At 43.9% G+C, this 22,622-nt stretch overlaps 1 protein-coding gene across 1 annotated transcript in view; it reads left to right on the top strand.

The window, feature by feature from the left end:
- RGS5 (regulator of G protein signaling 5) overlaps nucleotides 1–22,622 on the top strand; it is a 63,339-nt gene that overhangs the window by 21,534 nt on the left and 19,183 nt on the right. The window contains exons 2-3 of the mRNA XM_075564228.1: nucleotides 11,795–11,905; nucleotides 20,607–20,668. Of these exons, the coding sequence (XP_075420343.1) occupies nucleotides 11,795–11,905; nucleotides 20,607–20,668 (173 nt within the window). The remainder of the gene's footprint in view (nucleotides 1–11,794; nucleotides 11,906–20,606; nucleotides 20,669–22,622) is intronic.

Here is a 22,622-nt window from a genome sequence, read left to right as displayed (position 1 = left end):
ATTGAAAGTGAAGAAAATTAACAGCTTAATGTGAATAAGAGTTTATAAATTATGAAAATAAGGAAAATGTTATGATTATGGATAAAAATAGCATGTTGGAAAGGAGGGCCAAGTAAAACAAAATACATCTTCTCCAAAATTCTTGTCACTTAAAATCCCTATTCATTACAAACAAGTGCTCTTTTTATTTACTAAAGATGGTGAATTTGAAACCCTTGAAACTCTAGATTACTGAAATTAGGGGAACTCCTGGAGGTTTCAAAATGCCCTCCTCCCCTCCCTCTCTCCTTTCCTTCCTTCCTTTCTTCCTTGTTTCCTTTCTTTGCAGACAAGGGGATTTTAATCACTTACTCAAGGTCACCCAGCAAATTAGAGATCCAGGTGACAATAGCTTAGTCCTGAGCACATCCTACCCCATTGTCCTTCTCCTCCCCCTCCCCACCCCTATTTCCTCCCAATTGCTATGCTTAGCCCTGAGATTGGCATTCAGCAGACTAGACCTTTGCCTGCACTGGCACAGGGGCCTCCCGTTTCTGAAGTACCTGTCCTGAACTAAGCAGTTATACAAGCACTTCTCAAAAAGTAATTCACTTAATCATTATAACAACTTTATGAGGTGGATGCTGTTACTTACTATCACCATTTGATGAATGTAAAAAACAGAGTGGAGATAAGGCTAAGGAACCCACTCAAAGTAATCCATGCCCCAAACAAACGCAGATCTATCATGTGGATTCTAACTCACCATGACCCTACAGCACAAGAGTAGAAAGCCTCATCTTTCTTCTATGGAGAGGCCGGTAGTTTAGAACTACTGATCTTACAGATCTCAGTTCAACACCGAACCACTATGTCACCAAGTGTCCTTAAAAGTAACCCATGTAGTATGATGTAAATTTAGAGTTGGGATCTGGGAAATATGGCTCCAACATCTATGCTGTTAACAGATACGTTATACTTTTAGTGGAAATGCTTGATTCGGGTACCAACTAGGTTTCCTTGGTATGGTCTCACGTTGTCTCTAGGAATAGCCTTTCTACATACATCCGAGTTGCTTGGCAACAACTCCCAGTTTCATAAATTGAAACAGGGTTTTCACTACAGTTGACAGTTGGACATTTTCTCTGCCAAGTGCCGGGAAGGGGTTTACACAAGCGTGCATGTTACTTGCGACTGTCATCCTGGAATTGAGACCTGGAGAGGATCTTCTGAGATCACTTGGACAGGCCAGGTGCTCATGTGACTGAGTTATCCTAAGCAGCGGTGGCTGCTCCTTTCTTGAAGGCTATTGTTCTGCAGTGGAAATGTCACCACGTTGATTGTTCATTATTTCCATGGTTTCACCACAATTATAGTAAATTCTTCTGGATGATCTTTACCCCAACTAAAATGGGGCTGCTTTCCCGTGCTGAGGTGAGTGCCTTTGAGTAATTTTTAAGTGAATACATCGCTATTTATACCTTTCTTGTCTGAAGCTTCACAGCCCCTTGAAGTCACATGAGGGGCCCTAGCCAAAGTACGAACAGCATCTTGAGCAGCTGAGTGCTGTGGGATTTATGGTCACGTTTCATTGGGGAAACCACCTATCTTTGCTGCTTGTGCTCCTACACCTCCTTGGACCCCACAAAGTGTGTGTGTGTGTGTGTGTGTGTGTGTGTGTGTAGGGTGGTAGGAAGGTAGGGAGAGAATCTTACTACCCTTAGACGACAGCACCTTCGGCCACAGACCTCTAAGAGATTCTCTCAGAGATTCTCTCAGAGATTCTCTCCTTTCTCCCTCTCTATATTTTTCCTTTCCCACCTGCAAAGAACGTGCCCTCTCAGTTCTCTTTGTTGGGAAGACCCAGCATATCTCCTCAATGAATTTTCTGGAGGAACCCACAAACATCACACACACACAGGGTTGTTGGTTTGAATCTTAATCATGTATGTTAGAGTTACGCTATGCCGTCTAGAGTTTTCAAGGGCTGATTTTCCCAAAAGTAGATCTCCAGGCTTTTCTTTGGCATCATGGAAGGAAGAACATAGGCTTGATATGGTTCATTTCAATTTTTCAACCATCCTGATAATTAGAAGTGACTTATGATTGTCCGTTATTAATATGAACAAAAGCACCGAGGCACAACCAGGAACTCATTTAAAACAAAGCTACCACATCTGTGTATAATAATTTATTATTAAACAAACCCATCCTCTACGGTGTCCACCCCAATACATGGTGACCCTACAGACCAAAGCAGGTCTGGTTCTTACAGTTCCTGAAACTATGAATATTCATAAGAACAGACAGCCTCATCTTGTTAACTGCCTTCCAATTGGCCCCTGACTCAAGGTGACTCCATCCCCAATGAATCAAAATCCATCCAGGAACTGTGCTATTTCATTATAATTCACAGCTTGAACTGCTGTGGTCCGTATAGTTCACTGGCTGATTTTTAAAAGTAAATCATCCACCCTTTCTTTCTAGTCTGTCTCAGTCTGGAAGCTCTGCTGAAACCTTTCCAGCAATGTGGCAACACCCTTCTGTTTCTCTTAAGTCCTTATAGATTATGACCTCAAAATTGATTCTAGTTAGTTAATTACCCTTCATGCCTCTTCCAACCAGAGTATGTCTTAGGCAAAGCCAAATAGTGTGAAGAACTGAATGAGCACCCTTAATTTACACCATACTTGCTTAATTTCAACTTCTTTAAAGAGGTTGAATTGGGATCCCAATTCTACCTTACAAATCCGTCTGGACCGGAGGATATACGCTGGTACAGATAGGAACAGGAAACACGTGGAATCCAGGAGATGAACCCCTCAGTACCAGTGGTGAGAGTGGTGATACCGGGAGGGTGGAGGGAGGGTGAGGGAGAAAGGAGGAAACGATTACAAGGATCTACATATAACCTCCTCTCTGGGGGACAGAGAGTATAGAATGGGTGAAGAGATGTCGGATGGTGTAACATATGACAAAATAATAATTTATAAATTATCAAGGGTTCGTGGGGGAGGGGGACGTGGAAAGGGAGGAGGAAAATGAGGACCTGACACCAAGGGCTCAAGCAGAGAACAAATGTTTTGAGAATGATGGCAACAAATGTACAAAAGTACTTGACACAATGGATGCATGTGTGGATTATGATAAGAGTTGTACAAGCCTCCAATAAAATGATTTAATTATTTTTTTAAAAGAGGTTGAATTGATTTCAACTACTTTATTATTTTCAGTCTCACGGGGGTGCTACGAGTCTGAATCAACTAGGTGGCGCTGTGTAGTCACTGGACCTTACCCCTCCCTGGTTAACCACACTGTCCTTGTGCTTGAGTGGGAGGCCCTTAGTGCCAGGAATGGTCCATAACTTGGCTACATGACGAAAGGGTGGTGGCTTAGATATTCTCAGAGGTCCCTGAGAAGAAAGACAATCTCTTTCTGAAAGACCACAACTGTTTGCAAACGCTTTGAAGCACAGTTCTACTCTCTGAAGCACACACAGGGTCTCCGTGAGTCACAATAGACCCGAAGGTAACTTGTAATGCTCCATGACTCATTCTATGTTACAACCTACTATTTCACCCACCAGGAAAAGCCAAAATGACTCACGGAAAACCCATGTGTTCCAAAGTATAAGACATCCATGGTGTTTTCTTGGTCATAATCTTTAGAGAAGCTGTTTGTCAGGCCTTTCGTCAGCAGCACCACTGAATGGGTAGCTAAGAGCATGTAGGTCAGCAGTTGAGAAGAGTTGCATGATTCTGGAAATGTACTTTCTTCATTCGTTTTCCTTCACCAACTTATAAGGCAAATTTTGGGGGTGACTATTAACTGCCAGACCCTGGACTAAGTACGGCCATAACTGTGGACAGAACAGATGTCAATCCTTCTCTTGAAGACCTGCCAACCTAATGGGAGAAACAGACAACACTCAAATAGAGTCAAGCACAAATTCAAACCTATTGCTGTCTACACAACAGATTTGCCCACAAAGGTTTTCAAGACTATAAAGCTTTGCTGAAGCAAACTGCCACATCAGTCTCCCACCCAGCCACTGGTGGAGCTGAGCCCTGAGTCACTAGGCCCTCAGAGGCCCCCCTAAATGCATAGAGATATAAACTCAAATTGTAAAGACTATGAAGGAGACATACAGAGGGCTCTGAGCACTCGTAGAGGCAGTGTCAAGAGAATAGCATGTCCTCCTGTTCCCATCACACAGGGCACTACCTTCTTATCACATTAGTGTATATTTCAGCTCCTTGATTAAGAGTTATGCTATTTTATTATTATATCCCACCTGCTTTTATCAATACTTATAAAAATATCTACTATATTGATTGTGCGTGCATGCCCTACATTCAATTTTTCTAAGTGATCCCAAGATGGTGACATCTTTATCACCCTTGGAAAGCTTTCTATGTGTAGTGTTTTCCTAAATTTTGCTTGAATGTAGTTATGAATTTAAAAATCCAATCATGTTTCTGTTCTCATTCATTTTATTTTCCTTGTAGAACTCTCTGGGGTGAGTTCATTCCCAAACCTGAAGGGTGACTAAGGGCACTGGTCTCAGGGGACTCTACTCACTTCTATTCCACCCATTGGCTTGATCTTTTATTTTTCTATGATTTGGGGTTCTGTTCCATATTTTCCTCCCACTCTCTCCAGGACCTTCTAATGCAGTGGTTCTCAACCTTTCTAATGCTGTGACCCTTTAATATAGTTCCTCATGTTGTGGTGATCCCCCAACTATAAAATTATTTTCATTGCTACCTCTTCACTGTAATTTTGCTACTGGTATGAATTGGGTGACCCCTGTGAAAGGGTCGTCGACTACCAAAGGGGTTTAGACCCACAGGTTGAGAACCACTGTTCTAATATACTCCCCTTCAGAGCAGTTTGTAGTGGTAACTGGGCATCATCTAGTTTTTCTGGTCTCATGGGCCTGGAAACTGGATGTTTAAACAGTCCCTGTTAGTAGATCAGACTAATTGGTTACATGTGTCTTCAGTTTTTATCATTCTTCCCTCCAGACTCGACAAGACTAATAGTTGCACCTTCTATGGTCATTCCTGAACTTGTAAAGTCCTTGGTGCTGCTCAGCAAAATAGGACGTAGAGGTAAATCGTGCTACTATGTTAGATGTCCCCTTGACTAGGGTCTGGGGTGCTCGGGGCTGGGGGATTCATCCCCACTGGCTGTTTAGTTCTATATAACTAGTTTTCATGACTCTGCTCCACCTACCCGCCCCACCCATATGCTCCATCACATTCAAGGACATAGTTGCAGCAAAAGGAAAGATCCTGTACTAATAAATATACTCTGTCAAGCGTGTATATACATTGGTGAGTATACTCCGGTTCTCCCTCCCGCACCTGTTCAGCTTACATATCCATTCATGAATCTGTTCTCTTTTTTAGAGATTGCTTTACTAGTTTGACACACTTATTGGGGTAATAATTCAATGTGATGATGAGCAGGAAGTACACTGCTGGCTTGGGGTTTTATGGAATTTGATTTCCCGTCAAACATACCCACACAGGGAGCAGATTTAATATCCAATAACCTTAGAATCATTCAAAGCCTTTTCCATCTGAAATTGCCAGGGTGAGTCATCTAGAGAAAGAATTGTCATCCCCGGAGCCTTTAATTATGACCATCACCCAGGAATTTCCGACAGATTTCATTTCAAAACAAGCTTTTCTTTATAAAACAAAGGGATAAGAAAGTGGGGGTAACATGAGAGGAGATAAAATAAATTCTTATTAACAAGTATCAATGTAATGGAGCCCACAAAAATGACTCTTGTGCTGTAAAGTACAGCCAGAACTTCAATTTCATAAGCAAAGCAAAATGTTTTCTTCTGTGGATGAGGTTGTTTTTGACATTAAATTAATGTCATCTACATTCGAGTGTATGTTTTTTTTTTCAAGTTTATGCTTTAAAGGCAACATATTATATGAGGTTGGAGCTTTGGCTTTGTTTGATTTTTCAGTTTGATTTGTTTTATCCCCATGTTTATCTGCATGAGCCTCTTGGTGGGAAAGGGACACTTGTGAAGAGAAGACAAATGTAGCAACACTGTTCATTCCTATAAAAAGAGTAAAGGGTTTAAAGTGGTTTCAGCTTCAAGAGCTGGCAAGTCTTCAGCCTTTAATATTTTACTGTGTTATCAGAAAATTCCATCACCATTGAGTCAATTCCAACCCAGTGACTTTGGAGGACAGGACAGAACTGCCCGCAGGGTGTCCAGGGTTGTCAACCTGTTGGGAAGCAGACTGCCACCTCAACTTTCTCTTGCAGCCTCGCCAGTGGGCTTGAACCACCAACGGCTGACTGCTTGACCAGTAGGCCACCAGAGCTCCCTAAGAAGAGGCGCCATCATCGTGGTCATCCTTTGAATTGTATCAAATTCCCAAATAAGGAAGCAGATTTCCTAATTTATATACTCCAATTTTTAATGTTCTATAGCTGAGTCTATCCTAACTCAAGAGTGGTAACGATAGAATGGATACCTTTCCAAAGCTTAGCTTTTCCTTTCGCCCCTACACTGCTGGGGTCAAACAAGGGTGACCCGGTAGGCTGCCTATCTTTGCACAGAGGAAATGGAATATGATTTTTCTACAGGCAGTGTTCTAAGTGGCAATTGATTTCCAGTTCATCTACATACAAAAAAATCCGAGTGATAAAGATAGCATGGTATTAGGGTTCTGATTCATTCTGTACTTGAACAAAAGGGCTTTTGTAGGATGGTTTAAAGTTCAATCACCACTTATAGGCACTAGATTATGAAAAAATATATCCTGGAAAAATTGCGATCCTGCCAACACACACCCAAAAAGACAAAACCCAAAACGTGGGAAGACACTGAGCTCCTAGGATAGGGTACTTCCTCTTTACACGGACAGCCTTTGGAAGCATCCTTTAATATCGATTTCGCTTTAGCTCTTATCTTCAAGCCGGATTTGCATTTGCCTGGGTACTCTCTAGGCGGCGCTCCACCAGACATCTGTCCAACAGAAAGGTATGGCAGAATAGGCTGGCCTCGCCTAGGCTTGCTCTTGTTGTTATTAGGGGCTATTGAGCCAGTTTTGACTCATAGCAACCGTGTGGACAACAAACGACACACAGTCGGTCCTTGCCCTGTCCTCACAATTGTTGCGATGCTGAGTCCTTTGCTACAGCCGTCCCGCCAGCCCTTCTTGTGGATGGTCGTCCTCGTTGCTGCAAGGGCTCCACGCGATCAAGCATGAGCTCCTCTTCCAGAGACTGGTCTCCTCTGGTGACGCAGAATGTAATTACTACACTGGACAATTCAATCGTTCAATCACATCAAGAGGGGTTTATAATCATCATTGCAATCCATTTTGCAACATTTTCCTCCTTCTACTTATTTATATTGATGTCCCATTTCCCCTGACCCTCCTTTCAGTACGCCCAGGTGATAATTATTAATCCAGCTCCTGGCTTCATGGATGTACCCATCCATACTTCCCTATACAGAAATATATACAAAACAAAGACACACACACAAAGGAGCTAGCAACAATGACCAAATAAAACAACAACAACAAAAAGCTTCAATAGAAAAGGAAGCAGAAAATAGTTTAAAAAATTAGAATAAATTTAAAATGGTTCAAAAGGGCAATAAAATCACAAGGTGTGATATTCCAGACTAACTGTAGCTGCTTAAATCCACTTTGCAGTGCCCTTGATCTGATAGTAAGGATAATCACATTCAGAGACGATGGTCAGTGGGGATTCGCCAGAGACTCAATACATGTAGGGACCCTGCAAATGCATTTTAGACTTGCACTATCATCCATAGTGTTCTGCAGACTGGGTGTTTATATGTTAGGCTCTGGAACCATTCCCTCGTCCAGGTATGGATTTTATTTTTGCAATCCTTGGATCGCCTAGGCTAGTATGATTTTTTTAAAGACTTAGCTGACAGCTCATTTAGATGGTGCTTGTTTTAAGACTAGCCTTCAAGGCTCCAGACTCGCTTTTATCTTACAGTGGGGCACCACGCCTGATAGACTTGTACATGTCACAAAAGCAGAGAGAACAGGGAAACAGAAAATATATTTTGGTTCCAGATTGCCATTCGTTGGGCATAAAGCAACAGATCCAAACCAAATCAAAGTCCCCAAACCACCAATTCCCTAACCTTGGGATAGAGACTACCTGCTTCTTCTCTCACTAGGGCATTTCAGTTTGAAGTTCAAGGGAGTATTTTAGTCCCTTAAATATGCTACAAATGAGCATAAGGTAAAGTTCCGTTTGTATAGTGGGGTTTCCAATTCAGATCACTAGGATGTCCTCAGTGCAGGGTGTTGTGCACGTCCAAAGGAAAGAGTCCGATGTCCCTGTTGTCTGTGGCACACTGCCGAGGTCACCAGGAGCTAGATAGACACTAGTCAAATGTGCCCAGTTCCATCCTCACGTTTAAGGAGCATCCTGATGGTGCCTATTGCAGACGGCTCCATCTGTTCTCTGGAAGGCCTGATCTCATCCATAGTCTTCAGCAATATAAGCCAACTGCCTCCATACTTCTCTGGTCTTCCTCATCACCATCCACTGCACTTAGCACTCTCTAACTCCAGTTTATACCCAAGGAACATCGACGAGGTTTGTGTCCTTGAAAAGAGCAGGTACATAGGCCCCTGTGCCTGGAAATCTCATCCCTTCCTTGTCTCTTTTACTTGTCCAAATATCACCTCTTGTGTGAATTCGGTCTTGGTTTCCCCATGTTGGCAGCAGTGCTTCTGTAACAGTCCACAGCACGTTCTCTCATCCTCACGAGCCCCACCATTTCTGCAGCAGGTCGTCTGCAGCCTCCTTCTTCGTTGTCCATCTTTCACATGCCTCCAAATATCCTGACCTGGTTCATGTAAGTAAAGTAATAGTGAACTCAAATCAGTAATGACGTCATTCAATGGATAGCTTTTAAAAATATCTAGAGCCTGCATTTTATTTTCCCTTTCATGCTCAACTCAACAGACAGTCATAAAAAGCATCTATCTTCCTTTTAGAAAAAACTAATGGTTTGAATAAAATAAGAGAGAAAGAGAAATTGAGAGAGAGGAAAAGATCAAAACCCAAATCTAAAAATTCTCAACGTAAACCAAATCAAACAAGCAAAAGTAGAACATATATATGAAATGCATTCACTAGCTCATCTTGTAGGTAAACATTGCTGTGTATTGGCTGAAGTTTAAATTTGAAAAAAAATGTCTGCATGTGTTCCTTTTAAATATGGGTCCTACATGACACACAGAACTAGGAAGTGTTAGGGTTGACATTCTCCCTGAGGGACCTGGCTGCAGTGCTACACATTCGCCAGCAGAGGGTACGCACAAGTTTGCATGCGTTTCTCCCCAGAAGAATGTTTTCCTCATATTTCAGATAAACAGAAAATTGGTAATTTTAATTTTAGTGGTAGAATATGGAAGGCGGTGGTGTAATTCTCCAGTTGCCCGTGGGAACATGGTTGGAGGTTTTAATTTGACGCGCTAAGTTAACGAACATCAGCTGCATTTGGTTGGAACCACAACGAAGTGAAACCATTGAAGAAGCAGTGTGACATACCAGACGCGGTGCGCAGTGACTCTCGTGCATTAGCAAATCTAATCATTACACGACAAAACACATCGATGCGGGTGTGTTATTTTTAAAGTCCTGGTTTCCATGTTCAAAAACAAAACAACACACATGCAAATTTTAGATAATCCAAGTCATTGTAAAGCCTGAGAACAAAGCATACGTCTTGCTTATTAAGTTATATAAGCCCCTGCATAGAACATTCCCAGACTTCAGCTCCCACGTTTGTGAGGAGTGTCATCCACAGGGTGGTGATGAGTTAAGCACAGTTTCCTGTACTGGACCAGCCCAAGCTGGTCCTTGGGAAAGAACAGAGGGAGGAAGAGGGAAAGGGAAAGACAGTCTAGAGGTCACTATTTCAAAATCATAGCTTTGAAATCACATTTACTACATGAAAGGAAAACATGATGATTAAATACTGATGAGTATCTGTGAGTGGGTATAGTAGATTTGATTGACCTTGTCTCCCTATATGACTTACCAGAGTTGCTTGTGCTGCCCTTCACCTTGTTGACATTTCGTTAGCACGGTCCCCATGTCAATACATGGAGAAAGTGTGTTTATAGCAGCAAAATCCTCTTCAGGCACAACTAAACCCCCATATCTCTCTCTAAGACTTTGGTTATGATCAGCAGTGACTGGAAGATAAATCTGAGTAGAACTGTGCAGAATGAAATCAAGATATTTTTAGTTCACTTCAACAAATATTTTTGAATGTTTACAATGTTGCCAAGCATGGTGCGAGGCACAGGAGTTCAATGGTATTTCAGACTCAATCCCTCCCTCAAAGAGTGTTCCTCCCTAGCTTGGAAAATAGACGCATAAATCAATGGTCATACGGTACTATGATAAACCCTGTCATAAAAGTGTGTGTAATGTGCCCGGGTGCCTGTCCGAGGACAGGTGTGGGGTTCTCCCCGTAGACGTTGGGTTGTCCTCTGGGTTAATGTTTTAGATGTTGTCTTTTTAGAGTTTAGCCTCAGGATGAGAGGAAGTATGGCTCAGAAGGTGAGTTTGGAAGCCAGCCTGAAGCAGTACATGCATGCAATGACACAGGACGTCGTCTACTATGGGAGGACACAATATTGTGAGCGTATCTGCTCACTAGAGTGCTGGCGATAGACAGCAATGGTGCAGCGCTGCTGCGGTCAGTCAGCCCGTCAGCAATCAACCCACGCTTGATATGGTTGTTGTTGGCTGCTGTCAAGATAGCCTTGAGGCATGGTGACCACCATGCACAACAGAACAAAATGCTGCCCTGTCCTTCACTCTCTCCATGATTGGATCCTTGTAATCCATAGGGTTTTCATGGATTGATTTTCCAGAAGTAGATCACCGGGCCTTTCTGCCTAGTCTGTCTAATCTGGAAGCTTCCCTAGACCATTGAGCATCATGACAACATACAAACTTCCAGGGACAGATACTTTGTGGTTGTGAGTGAGGTGCAGTTGCCAGGAGGATCAGGTGTGGAAGGTGAGCATTCTCTCACTGAGCCAGCATTGACCCCAACACGCATGTACTGCATGCAAAATGCTGCCTCAGCCATTTGGGAACAATAGGAAAGGGATTGGAATAGAAAGTCAGATCCACCCATGACACAAATACAGAATAATTTGTAGAGAAATACCTTACCAACTAGAATTGTTTAATTGTCTTACTGGAAATGGCTGAAGAGTGGATCGACATCCACTCTCTTTGTTTTGTAGCCGAAGAAACAGACTTGGCTGTGAACGATAATTTCCCCCGCCCTAAATCTCACAGATCTACTTAATGGCAGATCTGGGATCAGGCCTCTGCAAAGGTTAGTAGGCAAAGCAGTGAATGGCTCTGCCTTTGAACTTGATGGTCAGACCACTTGGTTCAAATCCTCTCTGCTACATACAGAGTTATCTTAGGTGGGCTATTTGAACTCTGTTTCATTTATCTCTTCTGTAAAATGGGAATTCTCTTCCATTTCTACCACAGAAATAGCTCCCACATTTCAAGGGAGAGGGATGCATATAAGGCTATCATTCAGTTATAAAATGAGACCCTGCATCGTAACCTTGGCTTCATGGAGTTGGCAATGCTAATCATTAGATCTCCTGGGTCCTTATCCCTGAATTAGTGTTCTTTTTGTCACAACCCAGCCTGTGAAACAGGCTTGTGTTCATTTCTGTTTTCCTCATGAAGAAATCTTTTTAGATCCAGACACTCATGGAGCATTCTCTTCTTCCAGGGCCAAGGAGATTAAGATCAAGTTGGGAATCCTCCTGCAGAAGCCAGACTCCGCTGGGGACCTCGTCATTCCATACAGCGAGAAGCCGGAGAAACCAGCCAAGACCCAGAAGTGCGTGGTGAATGGGGATTCTCATTTCCTCAAAGGGGTGGCTAGTTTTCCAGTGTCTAGTGCTCCCTCCTCTGTAGACCACCCTCAGTTACCCACTGAGGATCACAGGATGCTTAGAGAGGGAGTTTGTAAATAGCCTTTTTTTAAGTACTCTGTCTGGAGCAAAGCCCTGCCTGGCAGGATATGTAAACAATAAAAGGTAAGGCCCTAGCTTGGAACCTAGTTGGAGAGACAGTACCAGTACCTTGTCAGCTATTACCTTAACTGTTCATTCAGTGCTCTTGGGTTAGGTAACCAACCCTAACTAGGACCATTGACTATGATCACTGGATGGTCACTTGCTAAGGAGCTATGCCAGGCTATTCGCTCAGCAGGGAGAAGCGGTGGGGGCATGTTTCTTGGGAAACTGGTGAGGACACCACAGGTACTTTAAGACGAATAGTTTCTTCTCCAAGACATTGGCCCTCCAAAGTTCAACAGCTGACAGGAAGACTGCCATCTGATGTGATAATGAATCCTTGCATACCTATTTCTTTTTAAAGAACATCAAGCTCCGTCCCTGCTACCACTGGTTAATTTAATATTCCTGGGTGATAGGATTTCTACAATGTTCCCTACTAACTCCCCCGCAAATGTTCGCCTCGATAGATCTAGACACGTCTCCTTTCACTTTGGGCGGAGTGGGGAGCCAGAAGGCTAAAGAACCAAGATGCCATCACAATTGATCTAGCATTCCCAGTTTGCATTAGCACTTTAAATTTGATCACACGGCTCTCAGTGTTTCCGTGGTTTCCTGTGGTTCCACTACCGCTGTCGTGGCTTGTCACTGCCCACAGAGGTCCACCCACCGTCTCCTTAAAACAATACAAAACCCAAGAAAAGCGAGTGAGGAGAAGCAAAGTTAAATGCAATCCTTCACCCCTTTCCCACCTAAAAGCTTGGAGGAGATGGCAGAGGCTGGCCACAGGGCAGGAGCTCCTTTTAATGGGCATTCCCCCTTTCCGTTCAATTTACTGTTTGTCTAAAGTGGCCAGCCCTTCCTTTGCCCAAATGACCTTCCACTTGTAATTGACAAGATTGGCGGGGAGAGAGATACATGATTACTTTTTAATAATCTTCCATCAGCCTAAGTGGATATTTCTAATCTCTTTTTAGTACTTCAGTGATTCCAACCGGAAGCGAGGCATCACTGGGTTTTCTGCACTTAGAAAGAGGGGAAGCTAATTCACAGTGGAGTGGCAGGCACCAGGCACTGGTGGAGAAGAAGAGGCCCGTTTTAAAGAAGCCACAGATCAAAAGTCTGTTTTGCAGGAAACAATGTGGTCATGATTGATCTGTTGGAATTAACTTAAAAAAAAAAAAAGCATAGGCCTTAGGTCCAACTTTTGATTTCCTCCTTCCACCGTCCCCACCCACTCTTGACCTGCTGACTAATGGACAGGGCATCAGCGGGAAGCGGTTGGGAGGAAAAGCTGGGCTAGTGTTTTCGGAATTCTTAGCTTTTCTTTCCTTTCATCCCCTTTCTTCTTCCAGGAGTTCGAATTGTTTTGGAAAATCCTTCATGTCTCTAGAGAGTCTGTGCGTCTCTATTGTGTAATTAACAGTGATGACTGCAAATCGTTCCCACCCTCTTCTGAACACTCACCTATCCCCCCACCTGCCCCCTTCATCTCTGTCCTGGTGCTGAGCACATTTGTGTGTGTTTTGCCTGAATGAGAAAGATGAAGTTGTCGTCTGTCTCCCCAACATTGCTCTGTGTACTTCATCCATGTTTGTTTTCGGTCCCCCTCAGAGAAGAAAATAAACTATTGTTAGTACCTCTCATGTCCTCTGGGTCACGGAGACCCATGGAAACTGCTTTTTTAAAGTGCATTTTCCATTTTTAAAATGATTTATTCTTTTTGTTAGGAAAACAAGGAGCAACTGAGAAAAACAGAGAAGTAGGAAAAATGGAGGGGAAAGAAAGGCTCCCATATCTTGCCCTTCCCACAGTTTCTGGGAACATGGAATGATTGAACAATAGACTGCAAACAAATCCATCCGAGCAAGGCCTGGTGATTGGCTTCTATGAGCCACAGCCTTGAACCCTCAATGGAGCACATTTCTGCTCTGCGTACCTGCGGCGGTCATGAGTCTGCACTGACTCGACAGCAACTAACAACCACCGCCACCGCGAAGAGCCCCACTGCCTCAAACCCACCCCTGCTAGCACTTCAGGACTTTTCATCGGCCCCTTCCCTCCACATGTCCTCTTGTCCGGGTGCCCAAAGCCACTCTGAAAAATACATGAAACAAGTGCCCAAAAGCCACCCTTAAAAATACATGAAACTGGTTTTACTCATTTTTTTAAGGAAAATCTTTTCATTGCGGGCTCGTACAGCTCTGATCAAAATCCATACATTTGTTGCCATCATCATTTTCAAAACATGGTGTTACTAATTTTTTTTAACCCTCTGGTGTCTATCTCTTTTTCTTGCTTTCTATGGCAAACTCTGGAAATTGAGGCCAAGACATTGCTCCAGTGTGTTAGCTCCTTCCTCTCAGGTTCAGGAGTCTGTGGGTGGCTGCTTGCTCCCACAAATCTTTGCAGCCTTGGAAACCCTAGAAAGCAGTTGTACTGTGCCCTGTGGGGCCACTGTAAGTCTGAATGGTGTCAGGGACAGGGGTTCATTCTGCAGTGATTTTGGGGGCGTGGGTGGGGGTGGAGGGAGGAGTGGTGCAAATGGTTAAATTGATTCTTCACTGACTGAAAAGCTAGCGGTTTGAATTCTCCCCAAGGAACTTTGAAAGAAAGGCTTGGCAACGCATGTCCCTCCAAAATAGCCACTAAGTATCCCGTATGTTAGAATTACCACACGTTTCATGGAGGTGACTCAAATTCGTTCTCAACAAGCTGATCACGTTGCCTCAAAGGTGGATCAGGGATGTACATATAAATGTTAGATGTAGGCACAGATTTTGAACTTGAATTTAATCATGAACACTAGTCCAATAACAATTAGTTCTTCTTATGATAAGGCCATGCTCAATGCTTGCCCATGTGAAGTGATGAGGGAACATAGGGGTTCTACAGGAAAGTGGGGTAAAGAAATCAAATGGTGTCTGGCTATCAGAAAGAAGAGCTTCTCAGGTATTAAATGCATTTCTGAAACAAGGGTAAGGAATGTCTGATCCATTGGCCATATAAGACCCACAAAATCATCATCAGAGCTGATGATGGATATGTGATTTATATACCATATGTGATTTTTATTACCATACAATTCAATTGTTTAAATATATGTAATCACATTCCTCACCAAAGAAAAGCAGTTCCAGCCATCACCTAAGGAGTGAGTTAATTAAGTTTGGTCAAATATAGCAGGCTAATTTTAAGTTGATAATTGTGTTGTGATAAATATCCAATTAGCCCTTGGTCCCCCTGCCTTCCCCCCTTCCCCCCCCCAAAAAAAGATTCTCCACTCCGGTCTTAAAGCTAACAGCCATCTAAGTGAGGTATAAGCTAAGTTCATATGGAAGGAGCACACTAGTCCATGTGATCCAAGGATTGTACATAATAAAATCCAAGATTAGAGGAGGAAATTGTATTAGTGCTCACATTGTGAGCACTGGTTTTCAGAGGGCTACGGATAATAGTGAAAGGCCAAAATCTGTTTGCAGAGTGCCCACAGAAACTAAGACTTCATTAAATACTCTCACACCATTGACCAGGGAATGTGAACAGTCTTGCCTTCAGACAGAGTGCATTGGAAAATGGATTACTATAGATATATTTATGTTAAATTTTAATATATTATTATTATTTGTTTTTCCCTATGACTCATTTTAAATTTGTTCTAATTTCTGTTGTCTTTTTCTTTCTCCTGAGTTGATGTTTTTCTGTGTTTCACTTTTGTTATTGTTGGGATTTTGGGGGGGGGGGATTTTTTTTATATGAAATCCAGGATGCGTGAATCTATAAAGACAGGAATTAGAGGAATAATTTCTTAGGGTTCTGGCAGGGGAGGTTGGGGAGTAATGGAGAGCTCATAATAATAGGTACACGAATGAATAAAATGTTCTCAAATTGATTGGGGTGATGGTTGCACAAATTTTTCATATATTTAAACAATTGAATTGTATGGTATATAAATCACATATCCATAAAACAGTTTCAAAAACAATGACCCCTGGGATTACTGTGAGTTGGAATCCACTCCGGGGCAACTACCTGGAACCACCACCCATGGCAGTGTCCCCATTGTCAGACCTGTCGACACTCTGACTCTGCTCAAGAGCCCTTTCCCAGACTTCTACTATGCTACATCCCTCCCACATTCTCTTTTCTCTAGCTGCTCCTACTTTTACTTTTGCCTCCCCTCTCTCTGGCTGCATCTCAGAAGGGTCTGCTGGAGGTTTTCAAGAGGAAAAATAGATGAATTGTGAAGCCATGTATTTCTAAGATGTGAAGGCTGTTATCACAGATTAGAACGATATCTTTATAGTTTGTTTCTGTTTACCAGATATTCATTTTCTTCCTGCTCCAGTAGCTGACTTTTATTTCCATCTCATTGTGGCCTTGTGCCGTTGGCATGCTAGCCTCACCTGTAACGAGCTCAAAGCCTGTGCACAGTGGGGAACAGTTTTCACATAGACATGCTTCTTGCTGGGTTATGCACACCGTGAAGATCGTGGAGAGAACCAGGATGCGTGGACACGTTCAGCAGCGCTCGCCGGCAAATCTGACTTGTCTGAGTAGAGCTGCGGCCCATCGGGTTTGCAATGGCTGATTTTTTTCAGAAGGAGGTGCCATGGCTTTCTTCCTGGGTGCCTCTGGGAGAACTCAATCCTCCAGACTCGTGACTAGCAGCCTAGTCTAACTATTTGCACCATCTACACTCTTCCTGGTCCTTGCAAGTGTGGCTGGAGCTGCTACCAGTGTCTGCCATGACTCCGTGTGGTTCATAGGGACCCATGTGACAGAACAAAGCTGCTCCCGTGGGACTTCTGGAGGATGTCACAACCTGGGAGGCCACCTTTAAGGCAGCAGGTCATCAGCTCTCTCTCCTGTGGGCTCCCTGGAGGGGCCCGGACAGACAGGTTTTCCCTAGCAGCCTAGTGCTTAATCATTGCCCCTCCAGGGACTTTTTATAAATGTCAATACATACCTTGAGTTTTTACTTTCTTGTAAACAGGGAAGGCATGGAAGGACTTGCATCCTAGGTTCTGTGTGTCTTTATTAAAATCAACACATACACGTCTCACATAAACGAGAGGCAACATTTCTTTGTAGCGAAAGAAAAACAAACCAATAACAATAAGAAGAAGATAAAACAAAAGCAAACCAACAGCAGCAACAAAGCAAACACTTGGTACTTAGAGAAGTTAAAAAAAATACCATGATAACCAATGGTAAGCGACAGAGTTGCCAACAGCTATGAGAACGGTTCATGGGAATGGCCACTGGTGTCCAAGTTTGGGGTTACATTGGCTTTCACCAACCAGGAGAACTCTAGGTCATAGGGTCCCAAACTTACTTGACCTTCTGCCCCCTTTACAGGGGAAAAATTGTTCTGCAACCCCCTGGGAATTTAAAGCTTTTGCGGTATAGCCCCTAATCCAGGATCCTGTATAGGAATCTGCTTTCAAAGCTTCAGTGGCCCGTTCCAGCGGAACCACTGCTCTAGTTGAGCGGAGCCGTTGATGATCTGCCTCTAGGTTGAGTGCATTCACTGCAGGGTCGATTAACGCATGAAGCATGCTTCATAAATCGATTGCCAAGCGCTCTGTGTGAAGGACACACTGGCATCGCGGCTAATGGTAGGATTGGCACCACGTGAGCGATTCGGGGAATAACGGCGACTCCCGAGTAGCAAAGGGAAAGAGTGCTTTCAGCTGCGAAGGCCACTTCCTGGACCAGATGGCATTTCCACGGGCCTCCGTACAACTTGGAGTTAATCATCTCTGTTCAGCATTCATGTTGTCTTTCATCCCGGCCTTGCTGTCTCCCACCACACCCACACATAGATGCCACAGCCACCCGCTGGGGCCAGTGATGACCTTGCAAGCCAGGATGTGTAGGGGTCATTTAGATTTGCATCTAGCCTCTTTCCAAAGAAGTCAGGCTTACTGCAGGCTGGCAAATTCTGAGAACCAGGACAGCATGAACCCGTGTTAGCTTCTCAACTGGTAATCAGAACACTGGGCCTCATGCTGGGGAGAGAGTGTCCGGCTTGACTGTGTCCTTGAATCAATCTGGGTTAATTTCACCCCGGAGCGGGCTCTGCACATGTCCTTTGCGGGAATTTAATCTCAGCGGTGCTGTGCCGTGGAGGTTGACCATCAGTCTGGTTCTAATGAGACCATTTGGGACGGATTAGACGCGGTAACACAGTTAGGCCTGGCACGCCTGCTCGTGTCATTTCCTCTTCCTGTATTCCTTCATGCCAATCGGGCAGAAAAGGTAAGCGAGCAGGAAGGTGCTTCATTTCACGAGAACTGTTATAAAATCTGAAAGCGCGAGCAAACCCAGCCTCTCCCTTGGCTCTAAACCGCTTTACTTTTCTCGTTATGCAAGAATTTAATGTCCTGCCACTTCTGTCGATGTAGACTGGGGACTTGGTGGGTGTCTCCTTTATGGAAAATATTTAACGTAATGTTGTGAAGAATTTAAGATGTGTAAAGCCTACTTCTCAAAATGTAGATACACAGTCATATGGACCCAAGAAGAGATCTCAGTACGAGACCACATGAAATGGCCAAGGCTACTGACATCTAAAACACAAAGCCTTTTCTGGTTAGGAATAAAATGAACCTGAACACAGGGCATTTCTCCTTTCAGTATTCCTTTATGCAAAAAGACGAGCCCAAGGGCAGAGTGATTACTTGTTGGGCTGCAAGTCTCAAGGTGGGTAGTTCAAAACCACCAGCAACCTTGTGGGAGAAACACTGGGCTTTCTACTCCCATGAAGGATTACAGTCTCAAAACCTCATGGGCAGTTCTGCCCTGTTCTATAGCGTTGCAATGAGTCGGCATCAACTCGATGGCAGTGAGCTTATACAAAAGAGAGAGAAAGTCGTTCATTCATTTTCAAATAAGAAATCGTGTGTGGTGCAAAGGGTTAATGCACTGGACCCCTGAGCAAAAGCTTGGCATTTCCACACCACCTATAATACCCTTGGAAGGAAGGCCTGGCGATGTCACTGCAGCCCATTGAAGGTGCTGAGAGAAGGAATTAGTCACAATACTTCAGTCTAAAACCCTGCTGGTGGCATGGTGGTGATTTCTTGGGCTGCAGTTGGAAATCGGCAGCCATCCAGGGTGACAGGCTCAGAAATTCACAGGGCCACTTCTACCCTGTCCTGCAGGAGTCGCTGTGCATTGGCATCGCTTAATGGCAGTGAGGTTGGTTTTTTGGTTTGCTCTTACACTACTTATATTACTAAAGATGAGGCTGTGCCTGGGCCTACAAAATCAAGAGTAGAATTAGCAACGTGTCTTATCAGCCTCAGTTGCTAATCGGCATAGCTAAAAGCTCCAGAGTAATTTTCACCCACCAGCAGCAGCATTGCTGCCGGGGCTGCTGGGATCTTACATGAGCAAGAGGTAAGGAAATTTCCAAGTAGCAAAAACACCTCCACTGCCCTTCATATATTAATAAAGGCCATGTTAGTCTGTTTTCAATGGACAGTGAGAAATTCACCTCCTAATAGACGAGTTTAAACAGGGTGAGCCCAACCGAGCACAATCAGCCATTTTCCCTCCAGACAAGCCCAGCTCCACTTGTCACAGCCCTGCTGTGAGAGAAAAATTGGTACTTACAGCAAAGTAGCTGCAGGGTTTCTGCGTGTATAAATGTTTAAATAAAGGCAGCCTAGGGGGAAATTATAAGCTCGCTATTTCCTTCTCCTTTTGAGTCAGCATCCAGAACATTTGTGTTCAATGTTTGTATTGCAATATATTACCCATCTTTCTTCTCAGAAAGACGAAATCTTTATAAACACAGTTTCCTGTCCTAATCAATTGAATACAAATTCACTTTTCCCCCTTTAATTTAAGTGTGTTATGAGCACATTCATTCACAGTGTGTGGCAGCGGTGTTACACAAACTATCTTCCAGTAGGCTTAATGTGATTGCTTGGGGGTGGACGAGCCATCCAACATCCAGTGTTGAGAGTCGGTGAGGTAGAGGACAAAAGTTCAGTCCCTGGGTAAAACTCATTGGCAATCTTGACTCCCAGAGACCCTATGGGACAGGGCAGTACTGTCCTTGTGTATTTTTGAGACTGGAACACTAACTCTTTATGGGAGTAGAAGGCCTCCTCTATCTCCCACGGACCTGGCTGGTGGTTTCTGACTGCTGACCTTGAGGTTAACAACCTAACTCATGACCACTAGGCCACCATTCAAAGAGGGACAGACTTAGTCAAATTATTCAAAAAAAATAATGAAGATGTACAATACAGCTCTCCCTGCCATTGAGTCGACCCTGTCTCCAAGAGACCCAATCATAGTGCATTAACAGCAAACCCACCCATTCCAATCAATCATCAAACCTGATTGTTCGAAAGAACACGGCCCAAAGAACAGCCTCCGAGTCTAAGGAGGATGCAGCATTGGTATCCTTTCCATCTCAGAAAAGCAGGGTCGACTCGTTGTTCTTAAATGTGCTTAGCTTCCTACTGACGCTTTCACCCTTTTCTTGTCATCCTCTTCATGCAGACCCTCGCCGGAAGAGGCCCTGCAGTGGCGGGATTCCCTGGACAAGCTCCTGCAGAGTAACTGTGAGTCCACCCTCTCTCTGATTGAGAAGTAGGAGCCATCACGCCTCCTTCTACCACATGAAGAGCACGGTGGTGAAACAGTTCAATGCTCCGCTGCTTATCGAAAGGTTGCCGGTTCAAACCCAGCTAGACACTCCATGGGAGAAAGACCTGGTGATCGGGTCCTGTAACTATTACAGCCTGGAACGTGCTACAGGGCGGTTCTTCTCTGTCACACGAGGTCGTTAAGAGTTGAAAATCCACTCAGTGACACCCAGTAACAAGAGAGCCCCCATGCATTGGAAATGACTGAGTCGGGCAGGAGCTGAGACCCCCCACCCCACCCACGCTGTTTTCCTCCATGTGTCTTTCTTCTCATCCTTCGATGTGGCTTCAAATTGTCGAAGCCCGATTAGCTCAGGGGTGAAGAGAATGTGGGTGTGCCGCTCATGAGAAGAGGGGACACACTACTGTGGAAGAATCGGAAGATCTGGTGGCCTACGGCCTTCCAACTTCCCAAAGGTCTTCCCTACTTGCCGGACCCGGAGCAAGTAGCTTCATCAATGTGCTTCTTCTTTTTCTCATCAGTGCAATAGGGACATTGCTTTTCTGGCTTCACCGCAGACCAGGTTGAGAAAGACTCGATGTGGTAGTAAAAGAGCAGTGAAAGGTGAGCTGGAATCCTGTGTCAAACGGTTAAGGGTTGCTCTTGAGACCAGACACAGCCTGCTCTTGCCGCTGCTGCCTCGGTTTCCTTCCCTGGAAGCATGCCATCTACATCTCCATGCCGGGTATGACACGTGCTCACCAGCACAGAGCTCTTCTCTGAACTAGTGAGCCCTGCCTGCCTCTCTCTTTATCCCAAATCCTTAATGATTCCCAGGGACCTAAAGAATAAATTTCACATCTCTAATGGTCAGGATTCTTCAATGATAACCGCAGGTTACTGCCTGAAGTCAAATTGAAATCTTTTCTGCTCTCTATTGGATTGCTACATGTTAATCCCTTTGGCTGGGATAACTTGTACTCACATATATCTCTGTGTCAAAAGACTCCCTCTGCCATAAAGGCTCATCTAAATGCTACATGTCCAGCGCTCCTTCACTCGCCAGAATGATTCATTCGCCCTCTATACTTCCAGCGCCATCTATCTGCACACTTTTAGGCTCTTGATAGTCTCTACCTTGTATTCGTCTCAAAGTCATCTTCCTCCTATTACAGATTCCTAAGCTCTTTTGACAGAGGATTTCGTCTTTTGCGTCTGGATCATCCCACAACAGGATGTGCTCAGTCCAGACGAAGCACGTGTTTGTTGAGTAATTCACTTTACAAGCACTATTCCGTTTAAAATGTGCAACTCAGGTCATGCTTCTTCATCACCAGAGAAGGACATCGTGCTCAGGAAAGGAGCAGGGGCAGCCAAACAGAGGAAGACCTTGGGCACAGTGGCTGCATCGATGGGCTCAGACTTGAGGACAATTGTGAGGATGACACAGGACCAGCTGTGTTTCCTTCGGTTGTGGGGCCACGGGGAGTTGGAAATGACTCAACAGCCCAAACTCCACCACCCTAAGAACAAGACTGAGCCTGTGCAATGTAGTTAGATACTTAGCAAAAAAAAAAAAATGAGCATATGAAAATATTTCTCACAGGGCCATCATAATTATTAAGCACAGAGTAGAAAACAAGGAATGTATGTTGAATTTCAAATGAATATTTTGTTTTTGTACAACATATGTGGCAAGTTTCTGCCTACATATGATAGAATCTTATGATTCTTATGAAAGCTTCTTATATTTGTGACGTCAAATTCACAATTTTCTCATGTTTTTATTGCCTTCTAATGTCCTGTGCTTGTTTAATCTGTATGGGTACCCTGCCATTACACATCAAAGCATTCTATAAATATTTACCAAATTCATGAGGGATGAATTAATTCCTTTGATTCCTGGATGTAGAAACACACACACACACA

Source organism: Tenrec ecaudatus, chromosome 1 (assembly GCF_050624435.1).
Source record: "Tenrec ecaudatus isolate mTenEca1 chromosome 1, mTenEca1.hap1, whole genome shotgun sequence".
NCBI classification, from domain to species: domain Eukaryota; kingdom Metazoa; phylum Chordata; class Mammalia; order Afrosoricida; family Tenrecidae; genus Tenrec; species Tenrec ecaudatus.
The sequence above is the reverse complement of the archived record's forward strand: the minus strand, read 5'-3'. Positions and strand labels throughout refer to the sequence as shown.